Genomic DNA, 18,324 nt, shown 5'->3' on the forward strand with positions numbered 1-18,324 from the left:
GTGAGTGAAAGTGAGATATAGTGAGTGATTGAGCGTTGCCTGTGAGAGTGATTGTCCTGGTGAGTGGTTGTGGGTGAGTAATTGAGGTGCAACTGTGTGTATTTGAGAGAGGCTGGTATTGTACGTTTCCGTGTATTTGTCACTTTGTTTGTTTGTCTTTGTTGTATTAATTTGTTTGTGTATGAATACGTGAGGGTAAGTAGGTAGGCAGGAGTAGGCGCATAGGCGAGACAGGTGTAAGTAGGTGTTGGAGTAGGAGGAGGGACAGAGAGCGTTAGGAAATGGATCCCAGAATTGTAAAACAAATTCTGGATCTGAAAGTCCACCACCAGTATCCTGAGGGGTCAACCAAGAAAGAGCAGTATGTCATGAAGAGGAGAGCTGACACCTTCACGATAAAGGGTATGGATGCATATGGACTCTAGAAAACAATGATAATATGCTATGGTAAAACTAATACATCTAATATTATGTCATATAAACACCAGACGGAGAACTGTACTACATCTGCAGGCGCAAAAAGAATCAAACCGAGCACCTTGCCAAAGTGGTCTCTACTGCTGAAGAAGCAAACGATTTGTTTGCGGAGTTTCACTGCAGCAATATTGGTGGACACTGCGGAGTGGAGAAGACTCACTGTGCCATCATTGCTCGGTACTATTGGCCTGGCATGGAGTGGGAGTGGGTGAGTTGGTATCTTCAAAATAATGAGGTGGAATACACATTCAGGTTCAAAAGTAGCACAGAGGAGTGTAATGTGTATTTCAAAATCAGTTTAACATATAATTTATTTGCACTAAATATTTCTCATAACTGATGTTTGTCTGTTTTAGATTGCTCAGTGTCCACAGTGCCAGGCCAAGAGAGCCAACATTAAGGAGAAGCAGGAGTACAGTCCGATAGAGGTAAAATAAACCATGGCATACTGGTATTGTCAGTGTAGAAACACGTCAACAGTGATTTACTGTAATGCTCATGTATTTATTTCCCCCCAGGTTACGGAGCCTTTGGAACTGGTTGGGATGGACTTAGTGGGTAAACTCACAGTAACAGATGGTGGCAACCAGTACATATGTGTAATGGTTGACTATTTCACCAAATGGGCAGAGGCCTACCCACTTAAGACTAAAACAGCAGAAGAGGTGACCAATTGTATCCTAGATTTCTTTTACAAATTTGGTGCACCTCAAAGACTGCTAACAGACCAGGGCTCAGAGTTTTGCAACAAGGTAGTGTTGATGCAGTATGAATCCCCAATATGTAACTGTAGTTGCTGTGCTAATCTATTGCTTGTTTGTCCCAATGATAATTTCAAGGTCAACTCTGGCCTGTGTGAGACACTGGCCATAAAAAGAAGCCTGTGCTCTGCATACCACCCACAGACCAATGGCCTTGTGGAGAAGTTAAACGGCACTATCCAGAGGTATTGGTTTTCAATACCTGATGGAATTCACGCTCTTCATAGAATTACAAACACATTTCCTAATGAATATGTTGCTTTATCATACATGAGAACCCATAAGCTCTCCTGCTTCCTCATGCCTACACTTGAATTCTGCATTTTAAGGTCATTGAACAAAATGGTGGCTGGTCACCCCAAACGTTGGGACCAGGTTCTGCAGTCCACCATGTTTGGTCTTCGGACAAAGAAGCAGCTGACCACACAATACAGCCCCTACTATTTGATGTTTGGGAGGGAGGCTAGGTATCCCTCCGAGGTGCCAAAGGAGTACCTGGTAAGATGTTCTAATGTTGTCATCCGTTTCAAACGTTTTCATTTGGATCATCTGTCTTCTAAAATTCTAACTGTGATTTGTTGCAGGTCAAAGAAGACAAAGTCAGCAGGCTGGTCGCAACGGAGGAGATCCACGAAGGCCTGAACAAACAGAAGGCTGTATTCACAGAGGTGAACAAAAATATGAAACGAAGCCAGGACAACGTCCGCAAAAGAAAAGTGAAAAAGGGCCAGGAGGACAGCTTCCAAGTAGGGGACCAGGTGTTGCGGAGGAACGTGAGACAGGAGCAAATAAAAGGGGGAAAGCTGGACGATGACTGGTTGGGACCCTACACAATCCTGGAATTGGAGGGGAAAAAGGCAGTACTCGCTAAGGGTACCACAAAGCTCCAGACAAACATTGATCATTTAACACATTATATCCAGCCAGAGGAGAGGATCCCTGCCAAACTACAAAAGTTGTCCGATCTCTCTCCTCTGGCTGGTCCACAGCACACACAGACACCCACCACACAAACACCCACCACACAAACACCCACCACACAAACACCCACCACACAGCAAGGCGAGGCCCAAATGGCACCAAAGGATCCTGAACTTTGTAAGTAAACAGACAGAAAGTACACTCCAAATGATGCATTTCACAAATAACTTCCATTGCTATATTTCCAGTAATCCGACAAATATGGACAGGGAGGAGAAAGCAGACGCTCTGGTGCAAGTTTGGGCCATACAAAGTATATTCAGAGAACCTAATGAACTTGGCCCCAGGGAAGTGGTTGGAGGGAGAGGTAAGTTACAAAACAAAAGAATATTGGACTGATATTTATTTAGATTGTATCACAAGTTATTTTTGTACTCTTAGATCGTCAATTCATACATAACCATGGTAGGAAGGAAAGCTGGCGCTCTTACCTTGGACTCCTACCTTATGACGTCGCTCTGGGAGGGAACCCACAAAGGTTCTTTGAGAAGTGTGAGTAGGACTATATATTAGGATTTCTTTTTTTGTACATAAGTAGGCCTATGTGTTTTGTGTATATGTATGTTTGTATGTCCATACACACAAATACATACTTATGTTAGTGTATTAGTTGTCGTAATTATTATCATTTTTTTAGTTGGACCTTTTAAAATACGATGTGGCTGTTGGAGCGGTCTGCAGCCATGGACACTGGACGTTGATTGTAAGTAATCCTCAACATAAACAGATCTAGACGGAACCATGACACTATCTGATGTAGGGGTTGGTTATAATTAGTATTTGCATTTCCATAGATCATGTACCTAAAGGAGAGGCGGTCCCTGTTCGTCGACCCATTTGGGGCCACAGACGCACAGATACAAAAATGCAAAGACGTAACAAGGTGAATGAAATGTCAGCTTGGATGTGTGCAATAGACAAATACATGTATTCATACACCATGGATCATCTTTTGGGAGCAACAAAAAGGTCATTCAAGCATTTTTGTCCTTTAACAGGATTCAACTGATCTTGAATTAAATGGTTTTACCTTGGCATATGTTAAAATTGGCAAACTGTAATAAATGTGTGTTTTGTGCGTAGAGCATTGGTCCGCAAAAAGTGTCCAAAAATAGGGAGATGGGCATGCGCAACCGTTGCTCACCCTAAGCAACAGGACTCATTGGCATGCGGGGTGTTTGTGTGCAAGGTAAACATTTGATTATATCTGGAGCTATTTGTCATTATTAAAAAGTCCTCAAAATGATACTTATCAGACACTTTTTAGCTTGCAGAGCAGATATTGTCTGGCCAAAATATCGACTACGCTGTTGACCAGAAGGGTGTGGCCATGTTGCGGCTGGACATGTCAATGTCGCTGGTGACAAATTCAGGTATACAGAACTCTACCAGGTAAACTTGAATGTGTCTATATTGCCATTAAACTACATTATCTTCTTTTTTGCAGATGACCTATCCCAGCTCTGTAGGGCTTGTGGGGAGCTCAGCTCGGGGGCTGAAGGGGACATCGATACGTGGGTATGTAGAGAAATTCATGTCCTTCTGCTGGAAGACTGGGATGCACCTTGGATAGGTTACCTCAACATCATTGGGTGAACACTCACTATCACACAGCTATTGCAAATGTATAGTTGAATTCACCTAACTTGCATGTCTTTGCACTTTCGGTGGGCACTGGAGCAGCTGAAGGAACATACCAACACAGACTCCAAACAGAAAGGACCACAGCTAAGATTGTAACCCTATATATGACACCCATTGCCATACTATGTAAATAAATAATGTCTAAGGAAATTAAAACGGCTTAATTTTACATCCTAATCAGGATGAGTGATGTGAACCTGACAAAATGTTTGACAGTATTCTAAAGTATTTCTCTTTTTCCCTGTCAGATTGAGTGCACCACCTGCAATATGTGGTACCACATAGGGTGCGTGGGACTGTCCTCCCCCACAGAGGATGAGTATTTCTGCCCATCCTGCAAGTCTTGATGGCAGAACACTTCCTGCACCAGCCCAGAGTATACCTGCCTCAGGAGCTGCTGATCCGTACTCTCTACTCTGTCTACCCATAAGCCCCCCCCTCTCAATCAACTTCCTCTTGACTGCCTTTTCGGTTTATTTTATTTTACTATATTCATTTGTTTGCCTATCCTTGTTTGTCTACCCTCCCTCATACTGTAAATCGTATTTGAGTTGGAGAAACCCGCTATACAAATATAATGTATTATTATTACTCTACAATAATCCAGTCTGTTCTCAGTACATCCATCACTGTGTGGTTTGGATCCCAACAGGACAGAAGGCCATGTTCCTTGTAATTGTATACATACTTGCCAAATAAAGCTGATACTATCAGTCAATAATGTTTCTTTTTAAAAGTTTAAAAGTGAAGAGGCACAACGTGACTACGTAAATGCACCAATGCACTCTCCTAAAAAAGTGGGAAACAGGAATATACACTAAAAAGTGCTATCCCTGTAGACTAGGGTAACCATAGAGACCACGTGTAAAGAACAGGTCAGTCGGCACCACGTTTAAATAATTAATGAAGTTAATAATTGTAATCCTGATCTTGATTTTTCATTAAATTTTAATATTTTTCAAATTCATTAATTATTGATTGCTATCATTGTTGTTGTCTTTCCTTCTGTCACACTAATGAGTAAGTCTACTATAGGCTACAGAAGCAAAGCTTGCATTGCACATTAGAACATGAATTTGGCCACTGTTATTATAGTTGCAATATGTAAGATTAGCCCTTAGCACACAATAGGGGACATGATGCCTATGCTGTTAAGTATTTTTATTTTGGTGAGTCTTTCGCAAGACAGAAAAGACAGCCAGTATTGCTAGAATATAAACCTTTTTGTAAATTGCATTCTGTTTCTAGCGCAACAGCTTTGGTCCAGGTTTACATCCGATCAGCTACTGCATTAGCAGACAGAGCAAAAGGAAATGGAGGCCTATTTAGAAAGTTAGCGTTTAAAAAATGTCTATATTGTGAGCATAATGTCATATTATATTATATTGTACAGCATAATGTTGCATGGCAAATATCACGAAACACATGGCCTGATTTGCATATTGGAACTTAATGTGTGCACTAGAACACACTTATATGTAAAACTAACATTTATCACAACATAATGTGGGCTCGCAGGCTGATAAACTAGAATATCTGATCACGGTGGGTCTTAATGAGGCTTGATACAGACCTCAGTCAGTATACTATATTATAATATGTATATTATATGGCTTAAAGTGTACATACATTTGCTCACATTATAAATGATGGTCGGGTTGCATTTTTCTGGAACTTTTTAACAAGTGTGATCTAAAAGGTTCAATACTTCGTGTTGATCCGTGGCGCACTCATGACGCGCAGGGCTGGAGTGACTTTTGCTGTTGGGACTCGGGTTTGAGTCCAGCATGAACTTTTTTGTTATTTTGATGTCGATGAACACTGAATATTATGTAGTTTAAATAGAGGATTCCTAATATTGTTTGCCGAGACCAAGATTAATGACCCATCAGCATTTTAAAGTCTAAATATCCCTGCACATGCAGCAATGACATTTCTGCTGCTGTCTTTGCAAAACGAGTTAACAGTCACATCTTATCTGGATGAGTGCTGCAGAATGGCGTTTTTATAAGGGATGTATGTGTGTGTCTTTCATATTAAACATGATCGCTGGTAGATAGCCACAGAAGATGTAACACAGTTTAATCTGGGCGGATCCCATTTCCCCTGAGCGAATCACAGTTTACCTGAGAGGATCACAGTTTAACACAGCTGAAAACTTCTCCACGCTGCTTTCAAACTCTGAGTAAACAACGTACGCTTCACTGGGAGGCTGTCTGAAGGTGTACACGGGTCTCAGATGGACTTGGTATCACATTAGGAACGATATTCAGTGATAATTCGGGCAACAATAGCTGGTTTTAAGGATTTATTCGAGCGGATCACAGCTTAACACAGCTGAAGACTTCTCCACGCTGCTTTCAAACTGTGAGTAAACAACGTGTGCTTCACTTGGAGGCTGTCTGAAGGTGTACACGGGTCTCAGATGGACTTGGTATCACATTAAGAACGATATTCAGTAATAAGTCTGCCAACAATAGCTGGTTTAAATGATTTATTGGAGCTCGCAATGTTTTGAACAGACATGCCCATGTCAACTCGTTTTTCTTTTTGTAGTCCTCGCTGTTCGCGTCCGGATATCGCCATCGTAACTACAACCTCACACACTGGTACTGAATGTGCATCAAAGTGTTCCTATCCAGCCAAATATACCAAAAGATTTATGTAAACGACAGAAGAAGCGATCGAAATGTGTATCTCTGTCGAAGGCCACGCCTCCACATCTGTCAACCAGTTGATCGGGGAACCAGTTAAACCGGAACACCTGTTGTTCCCCAGAGTTTGCCGCTTGGTTTTAACTTAACTTCTGTCCCACCGAGCCGGTCGGAACCAACGAATAAAAACGATGTCCGTTATTGAAACCGGTCTCTTTATGTATTTCGCTTTTGGAAGTAATTTGTTGAAGGAAAGATTGCAACTTGCCAACCCAACGGCAATATTCTGCACTACCGGGCGACTCAAGGTAAAACAAAAACACATTTATCAACATTACCAATAATACCGTGTTCAAGTAATGTGGGAATTGGCTAATTCAGTAGGTCGTTCGAGCGACTGTGTGTGTGTGTTCTATTCTTAAGGTGGCAATGTTTGTGCAGCAACTATGACACACACATAGCGTGCAACCATTCATTGGTAATGCTGATTAGGCTACACTTATTTACACTCGCACCGATATAAACGCTTACGAGTCTAACCCATGATAGTCGTTTATCCTATGAATGCAGCATTGACTTGTCACATGTGTTAGCTTAATGTCCGTGAATGTACCATGGGCTAAAGAGGGGACATTGAAATAAAAACTATTTAGCATGTTGTTTTAAATCATTTTAGTTACTGATGGTTATTTACACAGTAAAGCCCAGTTTCTCTATAGCTTATTGGGTTTCATAGTTTGTTTACAGGTGCCCGTTTAACTCGGGACATCTCACCACATAGTCTCATGTTAATGAGGGTACAACTGGTAACCAACAACCTTACATAAAGGCCTCTTTTTCTTTTGAAAGTGACCTGATAGATTATTTCAGAATGTTCCCACATGCAAATAAGTTATTTGAACACTGTGTCCATTTTGTATTCTGTTACCCCATCTCAGTGACTAGTTTTTCATCAGCTGTAACAACGGGACATGCTGTGATTATCTACTGGGGATCCTGCTGAAAACACAAACATAGCACATCTCTCTACATCACAGTGTCATAAATGCATGTTGTTCAAAATGTACAATGGCTCATCACTGTTCACAGCCTTTTGTCCTTTTACTCCCGCCCCCATCACCCCTCCCTGTGTGTGCAGGACTATAAGTTGAATTTTGGCGTGTACGATAAATATGTGGACAACATTTGGCATGGTGGAGTGGCCACCATTGAGCCCTGTCGAGGGGCTGAGGTGTGGGGAGTCATTTGGACTTTGAGCAACAAAAACCTCCTGAGCCTGGACAAGTGAGACACTCATTAACCCAGCCTTTTTATCAGTTCATTGTAGTGTTGTTAACTAACTACAGTCTGGTTGTTCTCTTTATGTCCTCAGTCAGGAAGGGGTGAATGCAAGCTATTACTCTCCTCTTGAACTTTCAGTAGAGACTGACAAAGGACTCCTACTGTGCAGGACTTATCAGATGAACAATTTCCACGCCTGCCCTCCCTCGCTTCAGTACAAACAGGTGTGTGCATGCAAACACAACCATTGCCCAATACAACACACTAACACAATCATTTTCATATCAATTACTCACTTTGAATTCTTGAAGAAAGTTTTTTTTTACCCCATGCCTCCGTGGTGAACAAATTATCAATTTGGGGCTGTTTAACATTTGAGAAACTATATTATAACATCTGTTTCTCACACAACAATGCAGTATAATCTGCATCTCATTTATTCAGGTGAATGCTTAATACTTCCCAAAGATTTTTTACGAAAACCTTTCTAAATATTAAACTTCATAAACATAAACACTTCATAAACATTACATGCAGGGAGAAGTTGCCTGAGTTGGATGTTTTTTTATTATTAAATGGTTTCAGCGAAATTAGTATATGACTGGCCCCCCATTTTTTAAGTGTCCTTTGTTTACCGTGGAAATATGTACCAACAAGTTTTCTTTAAAAATGCAAAGTGACACAGGGTGAGTAATTGATTTACAAGAAAAGGCCATTTTGGTGAAGTATTCCTTTTTAAGCTACAACAGCAATGAGTGACACATTCCAATTGACTTAGTGCAATGTTTTGTGACTAAATGAACATGTGTAACAGAGTGTGTCTCTGCATGTGTTTCTTATCAGGTGGTGTGTTTGGGAGCCGAACAGAACGGACTCCCGGTGGATTACCTGAAGAGGCTGCAGGCCATTGAAACCAACAACTACAGCGGCCCCTCCTTACTTGATCAAATCACAACAGTCACAAAGTAGATTGAACATTAACATTCTTCAAATTTGGATCAGTTTACAAATCTTCATCATTTTGTAGCAGAATTGAAAACAAGATAAAGTACAGAATATATTTTAGGTTCCTAACTTCTCTTACTAGACGTTTCTGGAGCTTTTGACCTGTATTTCCCAGTCTTTATTATTACCATAACCATGTAAGTAATAATGATATCATGTAAATGAAGGATTATAAGGTATGACATTGCAAAAACTGTGGGATTTAATTAACCGACTTTGGAAAAAGTTAGTAACTGCACCCTGAGGTTTAGGAACTAATATTTCTAAGGTCAAAACTGAATCAGATATGAAAATGAATCGGCACCACAATGTGTCCAGAAGGTGGTGATGTATTCACTCTAGTATCCTTATCTTTTATTTCCAGCTGTTGTTTTTAAACAATTACTGTATTTTATTCTATTATTTATTATATTATTATCACAATGGAAGATAACATGTACGAAACTGGTTATATTTCAGGATTACTCGGTAATATTAAACACTGAGTAACAAACACCCTTGAGACTCTCTCGTCATCCATTTTCTGTTATTCTCCTTTTGATGATCAAGGCATTGAGATGTTTTTAATGATATTCCAGGCCATTCATACACATGTGCAAACTTGTTGAATTAAACACTTAAATTCAAAATAGGTTTTATTGTAAAATAAAAATAAAAAACAGTTCTCTGAATCATTTACGCAAAATGATACCACTTTATTTGTTACAACACAGTGGTCTTGGACATGATAGTTTGTAACTCTCCAAACATTTTAAAGCCTCTAGGAATTATAGAAAATACACATGTAGTACAAAAAAAAAAACACTGTCAGGAGAACAGAAGATATATGGTGAACACCAACTAGCTTGTTTTATATCTCTAGGTAAATATTCCACACATCTATGCAAGTATGTAGAATAAACAATGGCACACATCTTAATTTCCTCTGACAATCAAACGTAGGCCCATGCAAGTGAAATGTCCAGAGTTGTATAATAACCAAGAGTTTTACTGAGAACGTTTTAGAGAATTGGGTTTCAAAACTGCCATCTGCAGGAGTTGGTGAGCAAGAAACAATAGTGGGGTGTGCTGTGAACGAACAAGGAAAAAAAACAAAATGCACATAACACAAATAGGTCCATATGTTTAAAAAAAGGGTATAGTATAAAGTATAAACCAAGTCCTCTTAAAAGTGTCTGCACTTAAGTCTTGTTTTAAGCAGACAAGCAATGGTGGAATTGCAACACAATTTTATACAAATAGGCATAAATAAAAGGGTGCCAATAAAAGCAGCTACCAGGAAAAAAATCATTGCTCAACTTGAAGTCAGTAGCCATTGTTGAATAACAGATTGTAACCAGCGGAATACTGCTGCAGCACAACAGTTTGACACCATTTTATCCCGGACAACTCATCTGTATGGTTATATTCTCTGCCTCTGATGAAATTGGGATATGGACCACTGACGACATACTGAAGTCAAACAAAGCACTACTAATGTGGGCTACATTAAGAGACGGCCCTCACTGACAGGTTACGTGTTTGTTAGATAATACATTATATGCACTGCATGTTGAGTTTCTCTAGTGACTGTCAACACAATAGGCCATCTTTAAATTATTCTTAAGGGAAATCTGCATTAGCTGTGTTTTACATTTCCATTGGCTCCACCTCCGGTAACACATCCACATCAGTAACTTTCTCCTTCCCACTTTCAACCATCGGCTCTGGTCCATCTTCACTGTTTTCCATCTGCTCTGTTGAATCAGTGAGCGGCCGCTTTGCTGTTTCGGCGTGCGGTTGCTCTGTGGTCTCTGCCGGCTGCTGTTTGGGGATCAGGAGATTGTGCTTGGTTTTTCTCAGCTCCGTCATGTTGAATCCGAGGAAAATGGCCGCCTTCTTCTTCTTGAGGTTCTTCATGCACTTGCTGCGCCTCTTGCTGAAGCAGGCCGCCAGCTCTGGCTTGCTGATGGACAGCCTCTTGCACAGCTCTTCGCTCTCCGTTTTGGACGCGTAGGGGTTCACGTTGAAGTACTTCCCAATGAAGTCTTTGCGCTCCTCACTGTCGCGGCGGTCGGTGGCGGTGGGCTCCAACACCAGCTTCACTGTGGGGTCGATCTGAATCACAGGCTCGGGCGGGGGCAGCAACCTGTCCTGCTCTTGCTTCCTTCGCATGGCCGCCCTTTGTTCCCGCTCTCGTTTGTTGGTCTCCATGACCTCCCTCCATGCCGTCTCCAGCCTCTTCTTAGACTGCAGCTCTGCCTCCGTCTCTGGGTGCTCCGGGGCAGCGGGGGCAGCAGGGGCAGCGGGGGCAGCAGGGGCAGGGCGGACAGCCTGAATCACACGGGCTGGAGCTATACTCTTCGTCATAGTCATCCCTTGTGGCATTTGCAGAAAGTAAACCGGATGACTGAGCTGCTGGACTTGTTTGGGCGGCTGCGATGGAGCTGCTGCGGGTTTAGGTGGCTGCGGTTGTTTTGGTGAACACCGGCACCGCTGAATGTGAAGCATCACTGCCTGCTGGGTCACCTTCCCCGTATACACACCGTTGCAGTATATGCATTTGAAAGCCTCCGTCTTTAGGATGGCATGAATGGTTGGGGCTACCAAGTGTTTTTGCTTTAGGTGCTGAAGGTGATCGGATTCATTCTGAAACTTTTCGTCGCAGAAGGGACAATATGAGCTGTTGATTTTCGCAGGTGCCGAGCAGATTTCCGGCTGGCTGCTCGGCTGCAACTTGAAGAAGATAAGGTCGAGGGAACTTGTGACGAGGGCTAGATTGACCTCGGTGTCTCCTAGCACCTCTCTAGGCGCTGTGGTGTTGACATCAAAGTAGGGGAACAGGATTCCTCCAACACCTTTAGAGTAGACTCTGTACTTCTGCCTCAGGAAATCACAGTATGCCTTGCTGGTGGGATTGTGCTGCTTCACATGCTCAGCGAGCTGCTTGATTGAAAAGAACAAAGCGGAGCAGTACAAACAGTTCAGTCCATGCAGCAGGTGTTGGAAGACGCTTTTTTCGGATAGCAGAATTTTGCACGTTAGACATTTGACAGTTTTGTCAGGCATTTTCTTCAGGAACGCTGCACGTGCCGCCACACTTTCTGACTTGATGGCTGGGGCGGATTTAGTCGTGTGGGCGACCTCTGTATGCATATCAAAGACGTTGGAGGGGAAGAGTTCGTTGCAGAGCGGACAGGTGATCCATTTCTTGGTTTGTGGTGTGGAGTTTTTCGCTTGCTCAACAGCCTTGGCGGGGGTGCTTGTGCTCTGAGAGGCAGGCTTTGCTACCTGCATGGGAGCAAAAGTATACGTAGGCATGCCGTTCATTTTGTTGCCAGTCGGGATAAGGTGACTCAGCAGGGACTCTGACGTCAGCATGGTACCTTGCAGGGTCATTTGGTTTGCGGGTGTGTTTTGTGTCACCAGAGCAGGCTGAGTTCCAGTCTGAGCTGCCACGTTGGACTGCGGTCCGGACTGGATAAAGATTTGCTGCGTTTGTGCGGTCTGTTTCAGCAGAGCAGGAGCTATAGCCATGTTAGACATTGCTGGAAGATTGACCATATTGGATCCTTGGGGCAAAGCACTTCGGAGGGATATCGTGGCACCAGGCTGGAGCAACCCTTTAGCTTCAGCGCTAGCTAGCTGCACTAGAGCCGATGCTTGAGGGGGAAGAAAAGCTTGGTTTGTTCCGGGGGCGCAGATCAGAGTGCCGTTGTTTGCAGCTGCTTGTAACTGCTGTAATGTCATCACCGTCCTGCCAGGTTGGCCGTTACTTGGGATAATCAAATTATTTTTGAACATTTGAGGCTGCTGTGGTTTAGGAGCAATGTTTGGGAATGTCACAAACATGCCATTCCCGTTAGGCGTTGCTTTGGTGATGACCGTCTTGTTCTCATGAATCAGAGCCTGCACCTGTGTGCTGACTGCATAGTGCGATGGCTCGACCAGCATGTGATGCAACATTTGGTCGAGGTTTCCAGTATTCACTTTGCACACCTTGCAACAGTAGACCTTTATATGACTAGCCCCATTAGGGTGTAATCTGTAACCGATATACTGTTCGGACAATTTGTTCAGGTGCTTGAGAATGACGTGTTTCTTCATCGTAAATATGGAGGAGCCTGGCCATCCACATCTGCGACAATAATAGCGCTCATTTCCATGTTTGGCAGCTGGAGGGACCTCCTTCAGCGCTTTTATACAGTTGGAATGGAAGTACTGCATGTGTCTCATGACTACCTGGGGGTGTGCGATGAAGATGCACTTGGAACAAGGTGCCAGCGTACAAAAGGACTGCAGATATACATGGCAGCGACTGATGTGGCTCCTGAAGTTGTAGAGGTTTCGTGACGAGTACTTGCATACGCTACAGCACATAGTTTGAGATCGATAAGGCCACTGAATAAAAAAAGAAAAAGGAACAGTTCAAATGTGCGCAGTGTATCCCAAGCGTTCATAACATTTATATTGCGCTACACAACAAAGCAGTCTGAAAAGACTACGCTCCTCTTTCATAGGACAACATGATTCTCAACAGGTATGGGTTCACGAACAAGTCAGTTCGACTGATTTAATAATCAGTCTAGTTAACAATCATCCAAACGTGTCATTCACCTTTTTCTGTGGTTTAAGATTGTATCCGTCTGTGACATCAAGCCAATCAGTTTCCTGATAGACCTCCTCCTCATCCGAGTCTCTCTCAGTGTTTTCATCGAGATCCTGCACAGCAAGAACACACATTTTTTTTTTAATGTAAAATAAGTCTATTCAAAGTCATACATGGGAAGCCGTTGTAAAATAAACAAGGCCATACGGTTTAAACAATAGCAAGGCATCATAAAATGAATCACTCACCAATATTTCAACAATAATTGTTGCACTATTTTACTTTTGTAATCCTTTGCCGAGTTAGCAGTATTTGTTTCCATCTTCAATTTGTATTTATATCATCCATAGTAATCATTTTAGCTGCACCGTTTCCCTTTTTGAGAAGGCTCTTATATTCACAATACCTGTACTGTAAATGACCTTATGTTTGCATTACTTCAATATTTTGTATTATTACCCCTTATTAGCACATAGTCTATTGTCACAGCTCTCTCAGGTAGTTGTGTTAGTGACTAGACATTCACTTTATTGCTGAGTTTTTATTATGATGTTTCTACTCTTGTGTGTTTACATTTCCCTCAGGATCAGTGGCATATATATAATTGCAAGGTTATAATGTGTATCCTAAACAAATGTTATTTACATTAACAAGATTTCCATGAAAGTTATAATGTTCAGTTTTTGTCTCATTCAATTGTACGATTACTTGAGAGTATGTTTTACACTCTTTTGCATGCTGAGATGTTCAATATTTTGTATTTATTTCAATGAGTTTAGAGTACAAATTGAAAAGTAGCCAAAAATACTAAATGTAATCAAGACTGCTCTAAAACAGCTCGAACTAAATCTGCATAAAAAGGTGGGTTTTACTTTACTGGTACTTTTAGTTAAATGTACCTATTCAACTGATAGCTGACGGCATGTTTCACAAATTAAATACAAATAAGTGAAGCAGCTAAAATCCTGTTAATCCAACACTGCCATGCTCATTTATTTGCAGAATAATCCGCAGAAAATCTCTGAAACGAGACATGACATCATATTGCCCAACCTCACTTGTTGCCATAACAACCAAAGACCAAAAACCCTGTGAATGGCCTCCATCAACGGGACCATCATCATCCTCCAACTCAAACCTGATTGTTACACGCTTTGAAATGTCTGTTACAATGTTCAGAATTACACAATAAAACAAACTACATCGACTTAAACTGTGAATCACATTAGACATTAAAGGATAATTATAACAATATGAATATAGAAAATAGAAATTAGGAATATGAAGGCACATTTATGAAGCAACACTGAGACCATACATTAACACAGAGGTAACAATGCAAATAAAAGAAATAAAGGCTAATTGAATTGAATTAGATGTAGAAAAGGATGTGAAACTAATGTAAAGGAAATACCACATAGACAAACAAATAAGACACCAATATGGGATGTGATCTCATATTAGGAAGACAGAGAGCCAATAGAATAATAATGTGCTTCAAAGACTGATAAACAGCAAACAACAAAGATATTTCTTAAGCCAACCTTCTTTTACACAGAGTCTTCATCTGTAATGACGTATATTTAGATCTGAACAAACATTGAAAGGCTTCTAAAAATGTGTTTTCCAAGATAAAACCTACCTTTAAAAACTTCTGGCAGTCTTCCAGGCCGATCTCTCCCAGGATCGTTTTCACCGCCTTGCGAGCCTTTCGGATCTTGCCAATATTTCCAACTGGATATTGATACATTATTCCTCACAGGCCCTGTAAAAGAAAACAAGCTTCAATGTTGTGGAGCATTAACACGAATAATGATTCTAAACCCTTAACCTTATAGGAGTGTTTATTGTCATTGTAATGTTAAGCATCTCATATTGCAATTGTGCACAAAAGGAACTATATAAAGCTATGAGAAATATCACTTAATTATTTGTTTATACTATGTACCTTGAGTTCATTCACAGTCACAAGATTTACCAGTCAACGTCTAAATAGTAACCAGTACTTGAGTCAAATTATTTCCACTTTTTACTGCAGCCTAATGTACAATTGTAAAGAGTTTGTGACTGAGAAGAATATAAAAAAATGAAATGTGATAGAATGGAAAAGGCAAACAAAGTCACTTTGCAATAATCTGGTCATTTTATATTGCATTGTGTATCCTTACTAGCCAGCATAAATGTCAACAATCGTATCATCTTGACTAATTACTATGTTTACAAAAAGCCTAGTAAACACCTAGTGCCAGTCAACATGCATACACAAATGTTTAAGTATTTCATGTGTTCTTTATATTCAAATTCATGCAGGATTAGGGCTTTGCTACATGAACAGGTTCTGATTTACTGTATTCATGTGCTACAAAGGCAGCTATTACTGCACATGGACAGCTGTATTGGCCCATTTACAGAAATATCCATTTATGTGCCACCTACCTATAACTCTAAACTGTATAAATAGTTATTGTAAGAAGGATGAAGTAGTACAATACTAACTCCAGCATAAATATATCATCCCATCCGATGTTCTGCTATAAACAATGAAAACAACGGTATGTCTGCATCCTATTATATCTTCTGTATATTTACAAATACGAACTGTTACTATACAACAGCTGACTTTACATGGTCAGTCACCTTATGAATAATACATACTGGGTGATAAAAACAACTTTTGTAGCAAGTTAAAAGTGTTTGGATCAACGTTAGATCAGGTTCAAACTAGAACCTTTCCATCTGTGCTCGCAGGGCTCATCGTCAGGCTGCTGTATCAAACGGAGTCACTGAGCCTCTGGCAGCACGCGCAGCTGTGCGCCGCTCACGCACTTACTTCCTACTCCAGGATGCACAGTCTCATCACAGTTATTTACCTCGTCCGATCTGCGGTGTAGATTGACGTTAGTTGTCGCTGTGCCTCCTCCGGTAGGGCTTCCACCGGCCCTACACTGTGTGTGTGCGTGTGTGTGTGTGTGTGTGTGTCCGTCAGCTGCGTCTGCCACCAGCGCTGCACACTGATTCTCATCCGAGCTGCATCCTCCGTACACACACACCAATGGGTTCACACTGTAGTGAAATAAGAAATGCGATGTTCGCGAACACGCTCCAGACCGAGGTAAGTTATATTTGGTCCAGCTTTTGTCCCTTTCTTCTCCTGTTGAGGAAAAAATGGCGCTCAAGTTCAGGATCTGACGTAGTTGTCCTGCTCATTTGCATACAGCACAAACTGACCAATGGGAGGCTTCTCAGCATTAAAACTAAATCACTTTGTATCCTTTCACCACGACTGTCAGCCATCGTTTAATTGTGCCCAGTTGATACATTTAGTGATTCTGTTTTGAATTTCATGTAATAAATCACTTGTTTAGTCTTATTCTGTATTCTACAAGGGATAGCTAGTTTAGGGGGCGTGGCTAATGCCTTACTTCCCTACCCCCTACCGGCAGTCACGTGGTACATGAGAGAGGCTGACCAATGAGCTGTCGAGAAAATGAGCTAAATGGGTGGGGCATTGTCTGGTGACATCATATCATGCTACTTTTTCTAGCCAATGAAATTGAACCTCCATTTTGATAGGAGAGGAAATTAGATTGACCATTGAGAAGTCTTTTAGCTAGCATTGGAGAATATTTAGGACCTTTTAATGTGTTTCACGCCTACCAAAAAACAACAACAAAAGGCTAGCTAGCGACTAAAAGTAATGAACACTAATAGCGAAACTTCAATTTCAAACTTTATCCAATCAATTTTATGATGAAGAATGTTAACGCTTAACCCCAAGGTGACTTTGATGCAAACCAAACCTAAACGTCTAAACTATCAATTAACCTACGCACAAAAGGTCGGTTTGTTGGGATAAAAAATCCAATTTAAAAAAAAACGACAATGTGGCGGTAACGCACATTTTTATCCTGTTCGTTGTGGACTCATAACCTACAATTTCTTGCATTACCTATCTCTGTATGACTTTTCACTACTAAATAGTTCTATGAGATATTTTACATTACAACATCAGACATCATTACAATGCTTTATCTTCAATAATGTGCTGTAATTAGGTTTGAATGCGGGAGTAAAGCCAGCAATGCAATTTTGCGTCACCTTTTCAACAGTCCTTAAATTATTCCACATCTTTCACACATAATTGGTTTTAATCTACATTTAAAGCCAAAAACGCAGTTTTGTGTAAGCCTTCCCACATCGAACATTCACACTGCATTTATTCTCAGGAATTGACATCTCTAGTTGTGCATTACAATTATCTCACATATGACAACGGTATTTTTTATATACCTTTATAACTTGCCTACTGGAAATGCTTTTCCTTATTTCTGTGGCATAAAGCAGTTTGGTGTTCAAGTGACGTTACAACCTTATTTGAAATTGGACTAACAAGATCACATCTCATTGTGCCCTTTCTGCTCAGGAAATGCAAACCTTGATGACTTAATTTTCTGGACACAAAGAGGATCAACAGGAGAGAGGTAAGGGTCCACATTCATAATGGCTGCACTGCAGAAGGACAACTGCACTGCTGAAGGACAACTGAGGTAAATGACATAATCTCTGACACCCAAATTCCATAAGTAAGGAAAAATTATGTTTTTTAAATGTCATATTCTGAATTTTTTAACCAGTACAAGATCATACCACCGATCAGAATCCACCACCACTTTCATTCAGTTTCCCCATTCACAGTGAATATGCTCTGAATCAAGTTGCGATTTCAAATGTGACAGGTCTATGTTGTAACCTTGTATTTGTAAAGTAAATTGTATCAATGCTTCTTTGATATGTAGCACTTATATACTAATAAAGGACTGGCTTATCTAAAGCCAGTTGAGTAGCACTTGAAATGTTTTTGCTCTATGAAACCTCATTTACTCATCTGTAAATCTTGTTCTTAATTTAATAACCATGGGGCCATCACCTTTAG

General features: G+C 41.0%; 3 protein-coding genes across 4 annotated transcripts; 2 read left to right on the top strand and 1 right to left on the bottom strand.

Annotated features, from left to right (window-relative positions):
* The first annotated feature begins 670 nt into the window (after positions 1-670).
* Positions 671-4,830, top strand: LOC117455308 (uncharacterized). The gene is made up of 13 exons (XM_071204759.1): positions 671-685; positions 834-905; positions 996-1,229; positions 1,317-1,423; positions 1,568-1,736; positions 1,823-2,336; positions 2,408-2,526; positions 2,601-2,711; positions 2,857-2,922; positions 3,014-3,102; positions 3,303-3,408; positions 3,487-3,592; positions 3,667-4,830. The coding sequence occupies exons 1-13, from the start codon at positions 671-673 to the stop codon at positions 3,813-3,815; spliced, it is 1,857 nt and encodes a 618-aa protein (XP_071060860.1). The 3' UTR covers positions 3,816-4,830.
* Positions 4,831-5,733: 903 nt separating this feature from the next.
* LOC117455238 (gamma-glutamylcyclotransferase-like) lies at positions 5,734-9,305 on the top strand. Of its 2 annotated transcripts, XM_071204835.1 has the most exons (5): positions 5,734-6,230; positions 6,420-6,825; positions 7,656-7,801; positions 7,890-8,022; positions 8,642-9,305. In XM_071204835.1, the coding sequence occupies exons 2-5, from the start codon at positions 6,709-6,711 to the stop codon at positions 8,765-8,767; spliced, it is 522 nt and encodes a 173-aa protein (XP_071060936.1). In that variant the 5' UTR covers positions 5,734-6,230; positions 6,420-6,708; the 3' UTR covers positions 8,768-9,305. The 2 variants fall into 2 exon arrangements, with proteins under 2 accessions (XP_071060936.1, XP_033950549.1); XM_034094658.2 differs by lacking the exon at positions 5,734-6,230 and having other exon boundaries at positions 6,240-6,825.
* A 120-nt stretch (positions 9,306-9,425) lies between these two features.
* adnp2b (ADNP homeobox 2b) lies at positions 9,426-16,588 on the bottom strand. The gene is made up of 4 exons (XM_034094656.1): positions 16,262-16,588; positions 15,034-15,156; positions 13,400-13,504; positions 9,426-13,183 (listed from the first exon to the last, which is right to left on the bottom strand). Exons 2-4 carry the CDS (start codon positions 15,139-15,141, stop codon positions 10,433-10,435), a joined length of 2,964 nt encoding a protein of 987 aa, XP_033950547.1. The 5' UTR covers positions 15,142-15,156; positions 16,262-16,588; the 3' UTR covers positions 9,426-10,432.
* Positions 16,589-18,324: the final 1,736 nt, after the last annotated feature.

This window comes from Pseudochaenichthys georgianus, chromosome 11, assembly GCF_902827115.2.
Source record: "Pseudochaenichthys georgianus chromosome 11, fPseGeo1.2, whole genome shotgun sequence".
Lineage (NCBI taxonomy): Eukaryota > Metazoa > Chordata > Actinopteri > Perciformes > Channichthyidae > Pseudochaenichthys > Pseudochaenichthys georgianus.

Bases quoted from the DNA above. Each gene is read 5' to 3' on its own strand.
- LOC117455308 (XM_071204759.1), top strand. The intron at 2,337-2,407 runs GTAAGTAAACAG...CTATATTTCCAG, and splicing joins ACCAAAGGATCCTGAACTTT to TAATCCGACAAATATGGACA. The intron at 3,409-3,486 runs GTAAACATTTGA...GACACTTTTTAG, and splicing joins GCGGGGTGTTTGTGTGCAAG to CTTGCAGAGCAGATATTGTC.
- LOC117455238 (XM_071204835.1), top strand. From the start codon at position 6,709: ATGTCCGTTATTGAAACCGGTCTCTTTATGTATTTCGCTTTTGGAAGT. The intron at 6,826-7,655 runs GTAAAACAAAAA...CTGTGTGTGCAG, and splicing joins GCACTACCGGGCGACTCAAG to GACTATAAGTTGAATTTTGG. The intron at 8,023-8,641 runs GTGTGTGCATGC...GTTTCTTATCAG, and splicing joins CCTCGCTTCAGTACAAACAG to GTGGTGTGTTTGGGAGCCGA.
- adnp2b (XM_034094656.1), bottom strand. From the start codon at position 15,141: ATGTATCAATATCCAGTTGGAAATATTGGCAAGATCCGAAAGGCTCGC. The intron at 13,505-15,033 runs GTAGGTTTTATC...CTTGCTGTGCAG, and splicing joins ACTGCCAGAAGTTTTTAAAG to GATCTCGATGAAAACACTGA. The intron at 13,184-13,399 runs GTGAATGACACG...TTTTTTATTCAG, and splicing joins ATCTTAAACCACAGAAAAAG to TGGCCTTATCGATCTCAAAC.